Source organism: Ovis canadensis, chromosome 6, assembly GCF_042477335.2.
Source record: "Ovis canadensis isolate MfBH-ARS-UI-01 breed Bighorn chromosome 6, ARS-UI_OviCan_v2, whole genome shotgun sequence".
In the NCBI taxonomy this organism is placed as follows: domain Eukaryota; kingdom Metazoa; phylum Chordata; class Mammalia; order Artiodactyla; family Bovidae; genus Ovis; species Ovis canadensis.
The window spans coordinates 134,173,547-134,194,133 of record NC_091250.1 but is presented as its reverse complement, the minus strand read 5'-3'; the positions used below and the strand labels follow the sequence as shown (position 1 = coordinate 134,194,133).

Genomic DNA, 20,587 nt, shown 5'->3' with positions numbered 1-20,587 from the left:
CAAGCAAGCTCTGGGAGTTGGTGATGGACAGGGAAGCCTGGGATGCTGCAGTCCATGGGGTCACAAAGACTCAGACACGACTGATCGACTGAACTGAACTGCACTTTCCCAATTTGGAACCAGTTCACTGTTCCATGTCTGGTTCTAATTGTTCCTTCTTTATTTGCATACAGATTTCTCAGGAGGCAGGTAAGGTGGTCTGCTGGTCCCATCTCTTTAAGAATTTTCCACAGTTTGTCTGCTCCACACAGTCAAAGGCTTTACTGTAGTCAGTGAAACAGATGTTTTCCCTTGCTTTTTCTATGATCCAACGGATGTCGGCAATATTATCTCTGGTTCCTCTGCCTTCTCCAAATCCAGCTTGTACATCTGGAAGTCCTCGGTTCACATACTGTTGAAGCCTAGCTTGAAGGATTTTTGAGCATTACCTTGCCAGCATGTGAAATGAGGGCAATCGTGCGATAGTTTGAACACTCTTTGGCATAGCCCTTCTTAGATGAAAACCGACCTTTTCCAACGCTGCGGGCACTGCTGAGTTCTCCACATTTGCTGGCACGCTGCGCGCAGCTCTCTCACAGCATCAACTTGGAGCGCACCGGAAGCACAGTCTGAGCCCGGGGCGCCTCTCCTGAAGCGGCTGACCCCTGTGCGTATTTCCGGCGCGACGGCGGACGCGGAAAGGACGCCGGGACTCTGTCGGGCGCTGCGGCTCTCGCCGGCTCGGCGGCGGTGGACGCGGGAGCCTCTGCTTCTGGGCGAGAAGTGACCCGGTGCCCGAGAATCCGGATCTCGGCGCGGAGGGTGGGCACGATGCGGCTGGGCTCCGGGACCTTCGCTGCCGGCTGCGTCGTGATCGAGGTGCTCGGCGTCGCGCTCTTCCTCCGGGGCTTCTTCCCGGCTCCCGTCTTTTCCGGAACGGAGCGGCAAGCAGAGTCCCCGGCGCCCGAACCCTCTGCTGGTACGACTGCGCCCCGCCTCCCGCCAGCGTCTCTGCTCCCGGGGCCCTACTTTGCCCTTACGAGCCTCTCCTCTTCGTCTTCTTCCTGGGGCTCCCGGGGAGGGTCTCTTCCATTCTGATCCCAGCCTCCTAGGACACCCTTCTTGCCGCTCCAGCCTCCTTTTCTGTATCCTACAACTTTGTGGCCAGGACAACTACCAGACACTAAGATCTTCGTCCCTGGTCACCGCAAAGTAAGCTCTCTGTACCCATAAAAAATAAGACTCTCCCCAGCTGTACTCATCCAGTGAACTGCAGCCCCCTTCCCTGAGCAGATGTTTGGGTCACTCCCTGTTCCAGGCATGCTTTTTGCTCAGTAAGACACAGCAGGTAAGATTCCTGCGACCTCTCGTGTTGTCTTCTGTGGCTTTCCTCCAAGGGCCTGTTTTTTCCAGTAAAGACCTCCCTGCGTAGAGCCCTCAAATACCCAGCAATAAATACTAGGTAAAAGAACTCGCGTTTTGGAAAAAAATCAACACAAGGCTAGCTAATAACTATGGAAAGACAGTTTGTAAATGCTCGGCCGTCCGTTTCCTGCAGCACTGTTTATATCAAGCTCCCTGATATCCCATTGTAGGACTTGCAAGAAGGAACTCCCCAGTGTCAGTACACCCCACAATGCTAAGGACAGTTCTCTCCTCAATATGGGGGCTCCTGAGCTTACTTGTCACCCACCCTCTGACCTCAGCGTTGTTTTCCAAGAACAGGCCCTTTCCTTTGGGTCAGAATGTGTAGATGTGACAGCGCATGTGCTGGAGAAGTAGGGAGAAAACAGATCCTAAGGTTCCTGGATGCTAAGAACGAATGTAAAATTCAGTTTCCTTTTTCTTTTTCAAACACTTTAGGAGCCAGTTCCAACTGGACCGAGCTGCCACCACCTCTCTTCAGTAAAGTTGTTATTATGCTGATAGATGCCTTGAGAGATGATTTTGTGTTTGGATCAAAGGGTGTGAAATTTATGCCCTACACAACTTATCTTGTGGAAAAAGGATCGTCTCTCAGTTTTGTGGCTGAAGCAAAGCCACCTACAGTTACTATGCCTCGAATCAAGGTAAACAATTTGGCTTAATATATTATAGATCATGGTTTGGCTCCTTCAGAGCTTTAGAAGAATGTTCTGTTGTCTTTTACTTGGAGTCCCAGTTTTAGCTAAGTGGAAACTGCTTTGGTGCTGTCCTCCTGGCTGGGGCAATAGAATGCTGACGAAGCCTTCCAGATAGACTGGAACTAAGACTCAGGGTTTATGCCCTCTGTCAGGTCGCCAGAGCTCATGCTTCGTGGGAAGCATGACAGATTTAGAGCCAGACCTTCTCGGCCAGTCTGATCCAGGAGATACCATCTTCTTTGCTAGCCTGCTGTTTTTAATCATCAGTGAGTCAGTTAGAATTCTGAGAGGAGCCTCTAGGGTTATATAGTTCAACCTCTTGATTTTATGGATGAGGAAGCAAACTGAAATAAATGACTCATCCAGTATTTTAGTATATATAGTGACCAAATCAACATGCCCTGGCCTCAGCAGATATGTCTGCTTTTACTGTATAAACCACCTACAGGTATTCAGCCTAGTGGGCGAGACTTGACATGCATAGTGCTTTACTCAAGAGCTATAGAGAAAGCAAAAGGTAAAGCTTTATTTATTGGCTCAAAAACTTTTTTCTTAAAATAGTATCTCTGCCTTCATGGGATTCAGTGAAGAACAAGACAGCAACTATCCTATACTCATGAAGCTTACTTTATAATTGAGGGGACAGAAAATGTGTAAGCATACAAATAGTCAGAACAGTTTCAGTAAGTGGTAAGTGCTACAGAAGAAACTGAGGAGGAGAACATGAAGAGAGTGGTGGGCAGTGGCAGAGGCCCCCTCTAGTTAGGCTGCTCAGGAACAGCTTCTCAGCGAGCAGTCATTCTGCTGAAGAGTCCTGTGGAAGCTGAAAGAAAGGCATCCAGGCTCATGACCATCAGGACCATTGACTCTCTGTCTGTCCTGCCAGCAGAAGTGTGGAAGGAGCTCATTCCTCTGTCGTTTTGATGGGAAAAGTGTTACTAGAAATCTGGGTGGTTTTGTAAAACAAAGTATGGGAGCATCCCTGCTCTAGGTTCTGTTCAGTCCTTCGCATTGACCAGTGTGGCCTCCTATCTGCACTTTGTTCCATTTCACCAAACCAGCGTTTCGTGTTGGGTCCTTGGAGGTTCTTGTTCCTCACTCTTCACCAGTGAGGAGATAGAATGCAGGACCCCCATCCTGGAGTCAGTTTACAGCTCTGGAATTGATAGGGTCAGGTAAGGCACACACTGAAGAGTGTGTCCCCTGCCCTGCTCCCACTTGGTTCATCTGGAGGTGCTGATACAATTGTCACAAAACACAGTTTTAAAATTTCAAGACTGATGTCTCTAGTGAAAAGTGAAAGTGAAGTCGCTCAGTCGTGTCCGACTCTGTGGCCCCATGGACTGTAGCCTACCAGGCTCCTCTGTCCATGGGATTTTCCAGGCAAGAGTACTGGAGTGGGTTGCCGTTTACTTCTCCAGGGGATCTTCCTGACCCAGGGATTGAACCCAGGTGTTCCGCCTTGCAGGCAGACGCTTTACCGTCTGAGCCACCAGGGAAGTTCCTAGTAGCGCGTTCAAATTCTATTCTGTGTTAGGGTTATACAGTAAGTGAAAGTAAAAGTAGCTCAGTCGTGTCCGACTCTTTGTGACTCCATGGACCATACAGTCCATGGAATTCTCTAGGCCAGAATACTCAAGTGGGTAGCCTTTCCCTTCTCCAGGGGATCTTTCCAACTCGGGAATCAAACCAGGATCTCCTGCATTGCAGGTGGATTCTTTACGAACTGAACTATGAGGGAAGCCAAGGTTATACAGTAACTTGTATAACATTGTAACTAACTTATGAATGCCTTTCCTTTTGGGGGAACTTATAGTTGTAATAATGAGCAGTTACCACTGGCTGCAGCGTGCCCGTGGTGCAGGCACTGTTTTCTGCCCTCTGACCACAACCCACGGACGAGGCTCCGTGATGTCAGCGCAACTCTCTTCGTTTCCCGGATGGGAAGCAGGCTTGAGGTGGTGAAAATCTCACAGCTGACTCAGGAGCTGAGCCTAAGCCTGTGTGCGTCTGCGTCCAGAGCCTCTGCTGGCCACGTGTGTCCACAGTGACACTGAAGAGTGAGGTGCCCGGGCCAGAATCTCTCTCAGCAGCCTCTGCAGAGCCCTGCTCAATTCTCGGAAGACAAGAAACTGCTGCTCCCAGGACCGCAGCAGCCCCAGGAAAGCCTCCAGGGAGCCAAAGCCGGGCACTCCCTCACAGTCATAGGCTCTCAGCGGTAACTCGCTTGCTGCCTGCATGTGTCCTGGGCTGAAGGGGATGCCAGCTAGTCCCTGCCCTTCTTGAAAATGTAAATGTGAACTCAAACTAGTGGGAGGAGGAGGGAAGTGTCTTATGAGAGCCCAGAGGGCGGGATGGACAGACTCGACCCTGAGTGGTGGGAGACAGTGAACACAAAAGCCAACTGACGGTAAGTGAGGGAGATTATTTACAGTTTACACAGCAAACAAGATGCAAATCCCATAATATGTAGGAAGGTCTGGTCAGAGGCAACAGTGTGGTGGCAGCTGGACAAAGGACGTAAAGAGTCCACAGGAAGAGACTGGAATGCTGTGAGCACATGAAAGAGTCTTAGCTCTGCTAGTATCAGATCGAAGGCACCCAGACAGTCTGTCCAGCACACTGCAAACACTGAAAGGCTGATGATAACGCTCTTCACGAGAAATGCGGTGGGCAGATCTCTGTACACGGTTCATGTACAGAATTACACTGCACTGAATTAGACTCAGCCTGGACTACTGCCACCCTCGTCCAGTCTGCTATGATCTCAGCCTGTAAAACCCTTGCCAGCACCTCTTCTCACCCAGAACCTGTCCGAACAGATAGGTCACTCTGCTCTACTCCCAGCAGCCCCCAGCGGCTCACACTCTGCCTCCTAACTCAGGCCTCAGGGTGCGTGGTCGTCCCTTTGTTCTCTCTTCACCCTCATCGAAGCCCGTTTCCCCATCCTGTGTCTTTTATCCAGCAGATCACACGTTCCCCACGTGTGCCATCCCCTTTCACAGTGGCGTTTTCACAGTTTGCTGTGTTTCACTCTGGAAAGCCCCACTTTGCCTCACCTAGACGACACTATGCCTTCACACCACAGCTCCAGTGGCACTTCCAAACTGGAAGCTTTTTAAAGCAGTGGTCATTAAATCAGTCTTGGATAAATATACTGTACATCCAAACTCTGGAGTACTGTAGCTGTTTAAAAAAAAAAAAAAAGTGAAATACCTGTATGCTTTCTCTGGAAAGATTAAGTGAAAAAAGCAAGTTGCAGAATTATTTATATAGTTACCGTTTTGATAAAATGTGTACTTTATATATTTGTGATTACACACATACAGAACAAGAGGGTGAAAAGATCCTCATCTGAAGCACCTGGTTGCCTTTAGAGAGCAGACTTTTAGGATGGAAAGGCCAAATTTTTAAAAAAAAAACCTCTTTGAGACAGAATTTTCATATAGTACAGTATAATATAACTTGATGAGATTTAACAGCTGTATACATCCGTGTGACTCCCGCCGCATCCCTGGGCTCTGATCCCCATCCCAGGATGAAAAGGTCAAGTTTTGGAAAATAGCCTCATTGAGATGGAATTCTCATATAGCACAGTATAGTATAACTTGATGAGATTAACAGCTGTCTACATCCTTGTGACTCGTGCCGCAGCCCTGGGCTCTGATCCCCATCCCAGGAGTGGTGGTGGTCGCCACTGTTGTTTTGTTGGCTTGCTGAAGCTAGTTCTAGAGTCTGTTTCTCATGAGATCCTGAGATGTACACTCACTGAGGTCTCTGCTCTTGGTTGTTTGTTTAAAGCTAGTCTTCCTGAGGGGCAGCCAGGTGAACATGGCTGAGTGGTGACCCAATGCCTGGTCAGAGGGTATGCTTGAACACACGTGATGTGGCCTCTGCCCTCGGCAAAGGGACCTGTGTGTGGTTTGGGCCACACACTCATCTTCAGGCAGTTAACGCATCTCCCTAACTCTTACTGTCTGAGCAAGTCTCAAACAGCTGGAAGGAACAGATAGCTCTCTGTTATCCGGAAGTTCTCTGTTCTCTCCTGGGTGTACACTCATCCCATGTATGCACGTAGCCTTCCAGATTCCAGGAATGTGTGGAGCTCACAGAGGTCTGCAGCAATCATCCCATGCCCCAGACTCCATTTCTAAGTTTTCTGTTCCATGTTTCTACAACCAGCATTGAAGCCTCAGAGAGCCATGACGCTGGCCTTCCCCATTTTCAGTTTGTCCCTGGCATGGGACTTTTCGATGGAGCGCCAAATTAGGTGGGCCCCTCCTGGTACTCATGGCTCACTATGCGAGAGGGGAACGTGTTTTTCAGTCAGTAAGTCATGCCCAACTCTTTTCAACCCCGTGGACTGCAACGCACCAGGTTCATCTATCCTTGACTGTTTCCCAGGGTTTGCTCAGATTCATGTCTGTTGAGTCAGTGTTGCTATCTAACCGTCTCGTCCTCTGCTGCCCTCTTCTCTTTTTGCCTTCAATCTTTCCCAGCATCCCAGAGTCTTTTCTAATTGAGTTGGCTCTTTGCATCAGGTGGCCAAAGTATTGGAGATTCAGCATCAGTCCTTCCAGCGAATATTCAGGTTGATTTCCTTTAGGATTGACTGGTCTGATCTCCTTGCTGTCCAAGAGACTCTCAGAAGTCTTCTCCAGCACTACAGTTTGAAAGCATCAATTCTTCGGCTCTCAGTCGTCTTTATGGTCCAACTCTCATATCCATACAGGACTACTGGAAAAACCACAGCTCTGGCTATATGAACCTTTGTTGGCAAAGTCACTGTCTGCAGTGATTTTGGAGCCCAAGAAAATAAAACCTACCACCGTGTACAGTTTTTCCCCTTCTATTTGCCATAAAGTGATGGGACTGGATGCCATGATTTTAGTCTTTTTAATGTTGAATTTCAAGCCAGCTTTTTCACTCTCCTTCACCCTCATCAAGAGGCTTTTTAGTTCCTCTTCACTTTCTGCCATTATTGATATTTCTCCTGGCAGTCTTGATTCCAGCTTGTGATTCATCTAGTCGGGCGTTTCTCGTGATGTACTCTACATAGAAGTTAAATAAGCAGGTGACAACATATAGCCTTGGCGTACTCCTTTTCCAATTTTGAACCAGTCCAGGTTTCTCAGGAGGTGGGTAAGGTGGTATTCTCATCTCTTTAAGAATTTTCCACAGTTTTTTGTGATCCACGCAGTCAAAGTCTTTTGTGTACTCAGTGAAAGAGTAGATGGGTTTTTTGTGCGTGTTTTTGTTTTTTTATCTGTTTGTTTTCGGAATTCCCTTGCTTTTCTCCATGATCCAGTGATTGTTGGCAGTTTGATCTCTGGTTCCTCTGCCTTTTCTAAACCCAGCCTGTACATCTGGAAGTTCTCAGTTCATGTACTGCTGAAGGCTAGCTTGAAGGGTTGTGAGTATAACCTTGCTAGTTCATGGGGTCGCTAAGAGTCGGACATGACTGAGCAACCTCACTTTCACTTTTCACTTTCATGCATTGGAGAAGGAAATGGCAGCCCACTCCAGTGTTCTTGCTTGGAGAATCCCAGGGACGGGGGAGCCTGGTGGATTGCTGTCTGTGGGGTCGCACAGAGTCGGACACGACTGAAGTGACTTAGCAGCAGCCGCAGCATGTGAAATGAACAGTTGTGCAGTGGTTTGAGCGTTCTTTGGCATTGCCCTTCTTTGAGACTGGAATGAAAACTGACCCTTTCTAGTCCTATGGCCACTGCTGAGTTTTCCGAATTTGCAGGCATATTGAGTGCAGCACTTTAACATCATCTTTTAGGATTTTAAATAGCTCAGCTGGAATTCTGTCACCTCTGCCCATGATAAAACACCACAAGTACTCACAGCTTCTACTGGAATTTGAAAGTTTGTTTTGAATAAGAACGTTTCAGTGTGTATATCCTTACTGAGTTTTCAAAGTCCTGTCGTGGTTGTTTTTGACAGTTGTATCCAGATTTATCGTTGCTCTTGGGGGAGAGGATTTGCCAAGTTCCTCACTCTCCAAGTCCAAGATTAATTCATTTTTGTTAATTTGCTGATAGAGAGGTCTTGGCAGAATTATTACACTGTTCACATTGTCCAGATTCCTATTTATTTTTATCACACAGGTCCCTGGATGCCAGTGTTCTGGGTTGCAAGCTCACTCCAGATCCCAAAGACCCGTGACCCATTTAGACTGCTCAAGTGCAGGGGTGGGGTTGGGGGAGTGATTGACTTAACTCTGTATCAGAAAGTTGTGAGGACATGTTACACCCACCCACTTTTTCAATAATTACGGTGTGTTGGCAGCGGTTGGCGGGGGGTGGGGGGGTGGGGGCGGGGTGGGAAATGTGTCCTACCAGCATCCCTGGGCCAGTTTACTGTGAGAATTCCTGAGAATTCTTGTTTAGAAGCTGCTCTCCTCCCTGGGTGAGTGGGAAGCTATTCTTTCTCAGGGATGGACAATAGAATTGCTACATGTTCGGGTCAGGAGTTTGCTGGCTGCATGGGTCAGATCTGAAGCTTAGGTGAGGACCAGTCAGTGAGTTTGGATATACAGAGTTCTTGCCACCCTTTGCCATCTGCTTCAGTCCTTAAAGTCCATCGCTGCCTTTTTGACCACAGCTATCATCTGGCTACCCCACAGCCGCCGCCTCTATCCTCATTAACTGAAATATGGTCAGTTCTTCACTACTTAGTTGGCTGGTTTTGCCCAGAATCTGTGCCCTACTTTGTCCTAATACTGACCCAGCCTTCAGTACTGGGGTCACTTTAGCTTTATGCTTGCCTCCTTTAGTCATCAAGTCATTTCCATCCCTGGTCACCACACCACACCTGGACACCATGGGCAGATTCCCTGGACTGACTCCTGAGTGCTCCCTCCTGCAGGCGTTGCTGACAGGGAGCCTCCCTGGCTTCATCGATGTCGTCAGGAACCTCAATTCCCCTACGTTGCTGGAAGACAATGTGATCACACGAGCCAAAGCTGCTGGGAAAAGAATCATCTTTTATGGAGATGAAACATGGGTGAAATTATTTCCAAAGCACTTTGTGGAATACGATGGAACAACCTCTTTTTTTGTATCAGATTATACAGAGGTCAGTTTTTAAGAAAAATATATCCAATGAGACAGCCTGGTACCCTGTTCTTAGCAAGGGGCAACATTGCATTGTATGTGGCTGTTATTAATACATTAGAATAGTATGGAGAGTGAAAACCTTATTCCTTCCCATTATTAGCTCCAAGCCAGAAGCATAAACTCTGACACAGGTGTGAGCTTAGTTCTCTGACCCTAAAGCCCAGATAGATGCCTGTCGATGGGCACCAACAGTCAGGAAGGGCTTCCCGGGAGGAGTCCCTCAGCCTGAGCTCTGACAGCATCTGCACGGCAGAGCCCGAGGTCTCCGTGGTTTGCCAGGAGTCCTGCCTCACAGCTGTTTTATGGGGTTGGCAGCATGAGTGTGCTGGGTGAGCCTGGCCCCAAGAGGCATCGACCCTGTGCTGGGTGTGCAGCCTCCAAAGAGGAAAATGGCATAATTAGACCCACAGTGAGAAAGCTGGCCCATGGGGCAGAGGCGCCACAAGTCTGAGCTGGCGCTGGATGGGTCCACTTGCTTGGCCTTCTACTTCACTGAAGGTGACCTGTATAGACACAACAGTTACTGCCCTTCCTGTGTATGCCCACTCAGAAGTACTTCTCTTCATGGTAGATTCTTCAGTGGAAGGGAGAAGGGCCATCTGAGGAGTCAGGGCTCTCCAGGCTAATGGGTCTGTCGGGGGCTGTTTGACTGGGAACCGCTGAGTGTCTCTTTCCTCCCTGAATAGCGTTCTTATAGGACACACATGCCCTTAGCTTCGTTCCACTGGTTTCTTGAACTCTGGGTACTGTTCTGTCTTACCCAACTGCCCTTAGCCTTTAGTTGCCTCATAACAACCTGGTACCTGTTGAACTTGGTCATCTGGTCAGCTTTAGTTTATGCTCCAGTAGTGATCTTACAGAATTGTTGTCAGAACAACCCTTGTGCATTTAAATTATAATACGTTCTGTTCATAACTTAGAGACATAAAAATATTAATGAAAGCTTGATCTAATGCAAACATTTTTTAAGACAGTTTTTATTTTGGAGGTTTGTTCTGTTTTGTGGTCTTTGCAAACTCCCATGAATCTGCGTACCTAAAAAAAGACCACTAGATTTGAAAATAACCATATAACTTTTCGTTGAAGAGTGAACACAAGGGAAATTAGGGAAGCTATTGATATGTGCTTTTTCCCCTTTAAAGGTGGATAATAATGTTACCAGGCATTTGGATAAAGTACTAAAAAGGCAGGATTGGGATGTGTTAATCCTGCACTACCTCGGGCTGGACCACATCGGCCACATTTCTGGCCCCAGCAGCCCCCTGATTGGGCCCAAGCTCAGTGAGATGGACAGCATCCTGATGAAGATCCACACCTCACTGCTGTCAGAGGTGAGCATGTCAAGGTGCCAGTGTTTCCTGGAGGAAATGTAGCCTCTGAAGTGAACTCAGGTGACCTTGCGTGAGCTTCATGCCCACCAGCATTCAGGCAACCTTCACGTACAGTAGCACCTGCCGTGTGCTGAGCACTGTCCCCAGCGGCCCTGCCGAAGAGTGGCTCTTAGTATCTCCACCTGTTCGTCCAGATAACTTCTCCTGGATGCCTTCTGTCCCTGTGCCTATACAGACACTTGAGGAGCTTGGCCTCTACCCAGGAAGGAAAACGGGGAGCATAATCAGTGAGTCAGAGGGATCCTGGATAGTAGTTGATACCGAGCAGAACATAGGGCAGGAGGAGCGCACAAGTGAGAAAAAGGCCAAAATGTTAAACTGCGTGATCAGAGCAGGCTCTGAGGACATGTGAGTGGTGAGCAGAGGCTGGAAGCGGGTGGAGTGCCAGCAAGCCACGCATGAAGGTGTGTTCCAGGCAAGGAAGCAACACGGGCAGCTTGGAGCCTGCAGGTCTGTCCCGGGGCAGCAGGGGCCACTGGCCGGAGCCCTGGGGGCAGAGGGCAGCTGTGTGCGACAGATAAGAAGACTGTCCTGTGCTCCGTGACCTCCGTTTAATCCCGCTTGTCTGACTTAGGACATCACTGTTGTTAGTTTTGGGGTTTTTTCTGGCTGTGCGTGGCCTCTTAGTTACCTGGCCGCAGATCATACCCAAGCCCCCTGCAGTGGAAGGGCAGAGTCCTAACCACTGGACTGCCAGAAAGTGACAGTGAGAGTCACCTACTCGTGGCCGACTCTGTGACCCCATGGACTGTTCAGTGCACGGAATTCTCCAGGCCAGAATACTGGAGTGGGTAGCCTTTCCCTTCTCCAGGGGATCTTCCCAACCCAGGGATCGAAGCCAGGTCTTTGCGGGTGGATCTTTTACCAGCTGAGCCCTCAGGGAAGCCCCTGGACTGCCGGTGAAGTCCCCATTTATGACATTACTTGACCTTGACCTTTTAATCTGACTGTAAGTTCATAGGTTAGAAAAAATAATAAAAATAACTCATTTAGAAAGAGGTACTATTTGCAAAGCAAAGCTGAAGTCTGGAGTAGTTTTCTTAACAAGATCATGTGTTCGCCCCAGTCTGGGCACAACTGAAATGCTTTCCCTTCGCCTCACAGGAGAGAGGGGCTCTGCTGCCCAGTCTGCTGGCCCTCTGTGGTGATCATGGCATGTCTGAAGCTGGGGGCCATGGAGCCTCTTCCATGGAGGAAGTAAACACTGCCCTGGTCCTAATTAGCTCTGCATTTGAACGGAAACCTGGTGAGATTTGGATGCTTAACAGTTTAAGCCTGTACTTTATTTCTTTGTTTTCTATACTTTGATTTTAATTTTAAAAAACATTGTTAGAAGCTGTGTAAGTTTGAAAAACCCTGAATAATGAGAATGAAAATAAATGGGGCAAGGACCAGGCAGGATTTGCAGTTTATGTTTCTTGCCCTGATTCTTAAAATACAGATGTTCCTTTTGGGAATTGTGTGGTATGAATGTCACTGCCTGGAAACCTAAATGATAAAAAGTGCCAGAGGCTCGGGGACATCGGAACTGCATGTATGAATTGAGAGAAACATAAAAAATCTAACTTAAGAGAAAGAATCTATTATTTGAGACTATCTTGAATAGATAGCGATGTCAACTAGAGTCATAAGGCCACTCAGAGCAGGACTGTCTGAGCCCACTGTCAGCATTGAGACACACCTCCGCTCTCCAACCCAGGCATGCCGGGCCCCTCACTCAGCACAGGCCTGCACAAGAGCCCTGCCTCCTCCCTTTAGGACGTGCAAGCCATCAGCTCACGGCTGCTTCCACGCTGGACACTGCTACTTTTCAGTACCACTGGCTCTGCTGACCCCTGCTCCTGGGAGCTCCCGCCTGTTGGGTCCCCTCCACCTCTCACTCCGCTGTGCAGCCCTCTTGGCTGGCTCGGCACCCTCGCCCTGACCTCTTTTTTGGACTTCCCCTGTTTGCTTCTGCATTTTCCCCTGAGGTGATCGCACGCGCTTCCATGGCTTTACGGGCCGTGAGTGGGCTCACACCTGTTGGATTTATCCTCAGCTGTGCCTCTTCCCCACCCTCCAAACTGTCAGCCCCACTGCCTCCTGACGCCCTCGGATCCCCCACAGGGAGAGCAGATGAGATGACCGCCCCTGCAGTCAGCCCTCCCTGTGTCCCTGTCAGCGGATGGTGCCGTTCACACAGCTCTTCAGGTTGGAAACCTGGGCGTCTGCCTTGGTCTGCCCCCTCCCTGCTCCTCACCTGTGCCGGACTGTTCCAGGCTCCCATACATACCACCTTTCAGAAGCTGAACCTTGGATAAAGTAAAAACCCCGCGTGAGGCTTCCTGCCTCCCTCACAGCCTTGTCTGGAGGCACATCCCCATTCCTCATCGTGTCCTGGCCTCTCCCACACATCCTCCAGGTGTTACGCTCTTCCTCACACGCCCTGACCCGTCCTCCTCAGCCCCTCAGCTTGCTCACGCGCTCGTCCTTGGTCTCACCTTCCCTGAGGTCGTCTCTCACAGCGCCCATCCACTGCACCACCACCCTTATCGTGGTTTATAACCGCAGAGTGAACTGTGCAGTTGGTGTGCATCTGCCTTCCCACTGTGAGCTAGAGCGGCGCCGGGCCAGGTCTATTCTATGCAGCACCGTATGCCTTGGGCCTCAGCATTGCCTGGTGTTTAATGGGTGCTGAGAATACCGAATGAGTGAATGCTCCACTTGAGCAGAGACTGGCTGGGGAAGAAGCTCCACCTGTTTCCTTTTGTCTGTTTACAGCACTACCTCCTCTTAGACGTCTGACTCCAAAGGCATCAGGTATTGGCTCCCCTGAGCCTTTACTGGGTGCCCAGCTGGAGCCTGCCTTCCAGTGAGTGTGCATGGCACCCACGGGAGCACTGGCCTCCGACACATGCACACCCCGGGCAGGGTCCCGTGGGGCTCGTCTACCTCAGTGAGAGCCCCTGGCCAGATGCACCCTCTGCATCCGTCTGTCCACCCACCCCGCAGATGACACTGAGCACCTGCGGTCAGCTCGGCGCTGTGCTGGCACTGTAGACAGGGAGCTTATGGTCTGAGGAAGAGCAGGGACAGCGAGGCCAGCCTGTTGTCATTAATATTATAGGAATCTTAGGGTTATTTTTAACTTAACTGCTGACGTTTCATGGCTCAGATGGGCATTTAAGGATCTCCTCCCTGGGAGGCCTGACATGTCTTTAGGAAGGGCCCAGGCGGCTGTGCCTAGGGACTGCCTGCGTGGGCTACTCACATGGCTGACCTCAGTGCCCACAGTAAGCTCTTCCTTGTTTTGTTGACTTGTTGGTTTGCTTTGAGAGTAGTTATAGTCTGTGTTCTTATCAAGCTTATTTTTTGAGCCAGCACTCCACACCTGCCATTTAGTTCATTCAGAGTTGGTCAGCCATCGTTAGTGTCAATTTTGGGATATAGCATTACCTCTTTACTGGTCACCTCCGCTTCCTCCCAGTATCATCCCCATCCTCAGCCACCGGAAAACACTAATCTTCCTGTCTCTACAGATTTGCCTTTTCTGGACGTTCCATACAAATAGAGCCCTGTAACAAATGGTCTTATGTGACTGTGGTGCTGCAGAAGACTCTTGAGAGTCCCTTGGACTACAAGAAGATCAAACCAGTCAGTCTTAAAGGAAATCAACCCTGAATATTCATTGGAAGGACTGATGCTGAAGCTCCAATACTTTGGTCACCTGATGTGAAGAGCCAGCTCACTGGGAAAGACCCTGATGCTGGGAAAGATTGAGGGCAGGAGACAGGTGCAACAGAGGATGAGATGGTTTGATGGCATCACCGATTCAATGGACATGAACTTGGGCAAACTCCGGGAGATGGTGAGGGACAGGTAAGCCTGGTGTGCTGCAGTCCACGGGGTCGCAAAGAGTCGGACACTCCTTGGCAACTGAACAAAACAACAGTAAATGGTTTCGTGCCACCAACTTCTTCTACTGGGGTGATGTTTTCAGGGTTCATTCATCCGGTAGCAGGTGTCAGGACTTCGTGCCTTTCTTTCTCTGAGTAATATTCCATTATATATATGTTCCACATTTGTCTCTCCATCCATCAACTGATAGATGTGTGGGTGGCTTCCACTTTTTGGAAACATTCCATTCCACTATGAATGATTCTGAACAAGTTTTTGTGTGGACGTATATTTTCTTACCATGTCATTTCTTTCTCCATTAGAGCTTTGCTTCTACTCACCTCTGCTCTGCTGTTTGTCAGATACATGCCATTTCTATATGTTGTAGGCTGACTATATATATATACGGTTTGATACATACATACATATAGTTTTATATAATTGTTTTGGAATTTAAGAGAAAAATACATTTTATGCTATCTTTTATAACTATATAATTATAAACTATATGAACCTTTTCACTTTCATGCACTGGAGAAGGAAATGGCAACCCACTCCAGCGTTCTTGCCTGGAGAACCCCAGGGACGGGGGAGCCTGGTGGGCTGCCGTCTGTGGGGTTGCACAGAGTCAGACACGACTGAAGCGACTTAGCAGTAGCAGCAGCATAACTAGTTACCTGCACTGGTGCTCTTTCCCTTTTTTTAAGTGGATCCAGATCACCATCTGGAGTCAGTAGCTTTCAGGGTGAAGAACTTCCTTTAGTCTTTCTTGTAAGGCAGGTTGATTGTTGTTCAGTCGCTAAGTCGTGTCCCACTCCTTGTGACCCCATAGACTGCAGTACGCAGAAGGAAATGGCAGCCCACTCCAGTGCTCTTGCCTGGAGAATCCCAGGAACAGGAGCCTGGTGGGCTGCCCTCTACAGGGTCGCACAGAGTCAGACACGACCGAAGCGACCTAACAGCAGCAGCAGACTGCAGTACACCAGGCTTCCCTGCTGTTCAGCGTCTCCCCACGTTTGCTCAAACTCATGTCCATTGATTCGGTGATGCCATGCAACCATCTAATCCTCTGCTGCCCTCTTCTCCTTTTGCCTTCAATCTTTCCAAACATCAAGGTCTTTTCTAATGAGTTGGCTCTTTGCATCAGGTAGCCAGTGTTGGAGCTTCAGCATCAGTCCTTCCAATGAATGTTCAAGGTTGATTTCTTGTAGGAATCACTGATTTGATCTCCTTACAGTCTGAGGCAAAGTGATGTCTTTGCTTTTTAATACACTGTCTAGGTTTGTCATAGCTTTCCTTCTGAGGAGTAAGCATCTTTTTAATTTCATGGCTGTAGTCACCATCCACAGTGATTTTAGAGCCCAAGAAAATAAAATCCACTTTTTCCTCATCTATTTACCATGAAGTGAAGGGACCATATGCCATGATCTTAGTTTTTTGAGTCCTGAGTTTGTTAATAATGAATTGTCTCTTTTGCTTTTTTAGTCTCTGGATGTCTTCATTTCCCCTTGATTTTTTGAAAGGTAGTTTTGCTAGATACAGCATTCTGGTTCTTCCAGCTCTTTGCACATGCTGTCCTGCTGCCTTCTGGCCTCTGTGGTTCTGATGAGAAATCAACCATTAATCTAATTAGTTTTGCTTTTCCTTGTAGTTTGCATTTGTCCAACTTGGAGTTCATTGAGCTTCTTGGATGTGTAAATTAATGTTTCTCATCAAATTTGGGAGATTTTCTGTGTCTCAGATTGTATAATTGTTTATTGTATAATTATTTAATTTTTATTGATCTGTCTCTGCTGATTCTTCTGCCAGTTGGAAATCTGCTCTTGAGCCCTCATAGTAAAGTTTGCATTTGAGTTACACTTCTCGCCTTCAGAGTTTCCATCTACCCCCAACCCTTTATTGACAATCTCTGAAGGTGGGACCCTGTCATCCTATCTGCCTTTACTGCCTTCCTAGGCAAGGAGATCTGCCTGGTTTTCTTTAGTTCTTTGCCCATATTTACAGTGACTGCTTGGAAGACTTTGTCTATTAACTCTGGCATAAGGACCCTTCCCAAGACGCTTGTACAGCCTGCTTTCTTTTCTCTCTCTTTCAGCTATGCTTTCCTGTTTCTTTGCATAATTGCATGTCGTTTTTGATGAAAACCGAACATGAAATGCTATATCGCAGTAACTCTAGCCCTCCTCGCAGGGCCTGATGTCATTGTGTTATTTTTGTTGGTCAGTTGCTCAATCGTGTCTGAGTCTTTGTGACCCCATGGACTGCAGCACGCCAGGCTTCCCTGTCCTTCACCATCTTCCGGAGCTTGCTCAAACTCATGTCCATTGAGTTGTTGATGCCATCCAACCATCTCATCCTCTGTCGTCGCCTTCTCCTCCTGCCTTCAACCTCTCAACTTCAGGGTCTTTTCTAAGGAGTCAGCTCTTTGCATTAGGTGGCCAGAGTATTGGAGCTTCAGCTTTAGTATCAGCCCTTCCAATGAATATTCAGGGCTGATTTCCTTTAGGATTGACTGGTTTAATCTCCTTGTAGTTCAAGGGGCTGTGAAGAGTGTTCTCCAACACCATAGTTCAAAGGCATCAATTCTTCTGCACTCAGCTTTCTTTATAGTCCAACTCTCGCATCCATACATGACTACTGGAAAAACCATAGCTTTGACTAGGCGGACCTTTGTCAGCATAATAATGTCTCTGCTTTTTAATATGCTGTCTAGGTTTGTCACAGCTTTTCTTCCAAGGAGCGAACGTCTTTTAATTTCGTGGCTGCAGTTACCATCTGCAGTGATTTTGAAGCCCCAAAAGATAAAGTCTCTCACTGTTTCCATTTTCTCCCCATCTGTTTACCATGAAGTGATGGGACCAGATGCCATGACCTTAGTGTTTTGAATGTTGAGTTTTAAACCAGCGTTTTCACACTTCTCTGTCACCCTCATCAAGAGGCTCTTAGGGCTTGCCTGGTGGCTCAGGGGTTAAAGTGTCTGCCTGCAAGGCAGGTTCGATCCCTGGGTCGGGAAGATCCCCTGGAGAAGGAAATGGCAACCCACTCCAATATTCTCGCCTGGAGAATCCCATGGACGGAGGATGCTGGTAGGCTACAGTCCACGGGGTCGCAAAGAGTCAGACACGACTGAGCGACTTCACTTTCACTTTCGCTTTCTGCCGTAAGGGTGGTGTCATCTTCGTATCTGAGATTACTGACATTTGTCCCGACAATCTTGATTCCCGCTTATACTTAATCAGCCCAGCATATAAGTTAAATAAGCAAGGTGACAATATATAGACTTGATGTATTCCTTTCCCAATTAGGAACCAGTCTGCTGTTCCATGTCTGGTTCTAACTGTTGTTTCTTGACCTGCATACAGGTTTCTCAGGAGGCAGGAGGTATTCTCATCTCTTCAAGAATTTTCCACAGTTTGTTGTGATCCATACAGTCAAGGACTTTGGCATAATCAATGAAGCAGATTTTTTTTTTCTGGAATTCTCTTGCTTTTTCCATGATCCAGCAGATGTTGGCAATTTGATCTCTGGTTCCTCTGCCTTTTCTAAATCCAGCTTGAACATCTGGAAGTTCTTTGTTCATGTACTGTTGAAGCCTAGCTTGGTTGATTTATTGAGTATTTTGACTAGACCACTGCAATGAAACCTTGACCCCCACACATGAAATCTCTGCCGTCATCCCTGTGAGGGCGCTGCAGCCTGGGAACTGGCGGAGCCAGCAGAGCTCTGTGATGATCCCTCCCACGGTGGCTCTGAACTGCTGCCTTTCTTGCTGGCAGGCCCCCCCAGCTGCTGGCCCCACTCACTGCAGGCTGACCGCACCCTCACTTCTGACAGCTGATAAGCAGTGTTCTCCATGGTCCAGTCTCATCACATTGGGGCAACTTTGCAAGAGTCTTTCTAAGGCCAGTCTTTAAGGTGGTTCTGATACCAGGGGAGCCCGTCTTGGCTTATACATTTGGAACTGACCTGTGGTTCAGCTTGTTGCTCTCAAGAAGCTGCCAGCTTCCTCTTAGTTACTTAGCTCCAAAACCTCCATAGTTTTCAAGAGCACCCTTAGGCTTGAATTGCTCACATTCTTCTTAAAATAATTTCAGTTGTTGTTGACGTGTCTCTAGGTCTGCTTTAACTTACAAGTCTCCATCCCCATCCTGTTTTGTCGTGATTATTTGTTAAAGAGTTTGGTTAGTTGTCCTGTGGAGTCTCTTTCTGCATTGTCTCTTAACATGTCCTCTGTTCACCTGGTAAATCCCGTCTGACCTGGAGGCATGAGTAGATTCAGATCCTGTGGTTTTGATTGTTTTAGGCCAGGTTGTGGTTAGTAGGAAGCACACAGGGTGATTTGATTTAACACTACTTGTAGACTGTCAGATTTAAGAATGACCGCCTTCACCATCACACATGTCCTAGGGCCTGTCACCTAAACCGTTTTCTTTTTTCTAGGTGATGTGAGACATCCAACGCACGTTCAACAGACTGATCTGGCTGCAACACTCTCAGTAGGCCTGGGTCTGCCGATTCCGAAGAGCAACACGGGCAGCCTTATGTTCCGAGTTGTAGAAGGGAGACCAATGCGGGAACAGCTGAGGCTTCTACATTTAAACACAGTGCAGCTTAGCAAGCTGTTGCAGGAGAACGTTCCATCGTATAAAAAAGGTAAGCCAGCCAGCAGCGCTGACGCGCCCGCCATGCTGCGTGCTTGCATCGTGCCGGGCGTCCTCCTGCTGTTCCTGCGACGGGCGCTGCAGTGGTCCTCGTGCGCTGCTTTGTATGCGTCAGCTCTTCGCATCAGGCGGCCAAAGTGTTGGAGCTTCAGCTTCAGCATCGTTCCTTCCAATGGATGTTCAGGACTGATCTCCTTTAAGATTTGCTGGTTGGATCTGCTTGCGGTCCAGGGGACTCTCAAGCGTCTTCTCCAGCACCACAGTTCGGAAGCACCATTCTTCGGTGCTCAGCCTTCTTTATGGTCCAACTCTGTCATTCATACATGGCTAGTGGAAAACCAGCAGCTTTGACTAGACAGACCTTTGTTGGCAAAGTGATGTCTCTGCTTTTTAATATGCTGTCTAGGTTGGTCATAGATTTTCTTCCAAGGAGCAAGGGACAAAATCACATTTAGAATCAAACCCCATATCTGCCAGAGGCGCTTGGAGGGCTCAAACAAAACCTTGGGTGCACCAGGACCGAGAGACCCCACAGAGACTGAGCCAGACCTGCTTCTGAGTGTGGGCTCGTCTCCTGTGGAGGCGTGGGTCCACAGGGGCCGGCCGCAGGGGCACGGGCTCTGCCCACAGCAGGCGTGGGCCGTGCAGCATGTGGCCTGAGCCCTGTCGGAGGAGGGCGCCATCGGCCCCACTACAGAGCTCCCGAGGGGATGACCCACAGCTGCCGACAGGTATACCAAAGAAATGCTCGCACTGGTAAGAAAGTTCTAGGACCTACGACAGGTTTCCCAACCCGGGGATCTGGCAAAGGGACTGAGAACCCCCAGGGAATTTGACCTTGGAGGCCAGTGCAGTTCGAGTACAGAACTTGCGCAGGACTGGGGAAACTGACTCTTGGCACAAACAAAACCTTGTGTACCAGGAGCCGGGACAGAGAAACAAAGTCCCCACAGGAGACGGAGCCAGCCCTGCCTGCGAGTGTGCAGGAGTCTCCGGCAGAGGCCTGGTCTGCTGCAGGGTCGGGGCACTGAATACAGCAGTGGTGCAGAAATCCTTTTGAAGGAGGTCTTAATTATCTTCATTCAGTCAGTTCAGCTCAGTGCAGTCGCTCAGTCGTGTCCAACTCTTTGCGACCCCATGGACTGCAGCACGCCACGCCTTCCTGTCCATCACCAACTCCCAGAGTTTACTCACACTCAGGTCCATCAAGTCGGTGGTGCCATCCAACCATCTCATCCTCTATTGTCCCCTTCTCCTCTTGCCTTCAATCTTTCCCAGCATCACGGTCTTTTCCAATGAGGCAGCTCATCTGGTGGCCAAAGTATTGGAGTTTCAGCATCAGTCCTTCCAGTAAACATTCAAGACTGATTCCCTTTAGGATGGACTGGTTGGATCTCCTTGCAGTACAAGGGACTCTCAAGAGTCTTCTC

The 20,587-nt window shown here is 48.6% G+C and overlaps 1 protein-coding gene across 8 annotated transcripts in view; it reads left to right on the top strand.

The window, feature by feature from the left end:
• The first annotated feature begins 650 nt into the window (after nucleotides 1-650).
• The window catches only part of PIGG (phosphatidylinositol glycan anchor biosynthesis class G (EMM blood group)), a 41,150-nt gene continuing 21,213 nt past the window's right edge, over nucleotides 651-20,587 (top strand). For 4 of the 8 annotated variants that reach the window (XR_011257597.1, XM_069593342.1, XM_069593344.1 and 1 more), the window contains exons 1-6: nucleotides 655-958; nucleotides 1,843-2,048; nucleotides 8,979-9,188; nucleotides 10,372-10,560; nucleotides 11,725-11,866; nucleotides 18,937-19,149. Coding sequence is in view for 7 of the 8 variants with exons in the window: in XM_069593342.1 (XP_069449443.1) it covers nucleotides 811-958; nucleotides 1,843-2,048; nucleotides 8,979-9,188; nucleotides 10,372-10,560; nucleotides 11,725-11,866; nucleotides 18,937-19,149 (1,108 nt within the window). In the remaining variant the exon portion in view is untranslated. Of the gene's footprint in view, nucleotides 959-1,231; nucleotides 1,328-1,842; nucleotides 2,049-8,886; nucleotides 9,189-10,371; nucleotides 10,561-11,724; nucleotides 11,867-14,265; nucleotides 14,479-18,936; nucleotides 19,150-20,587 lie in introns of those variants that run through there. The other 4 variants (XM_069593345.1, XM_069593347.1, XM_069593346.1 and 1 more) reach the window with 4 other exon arrangements.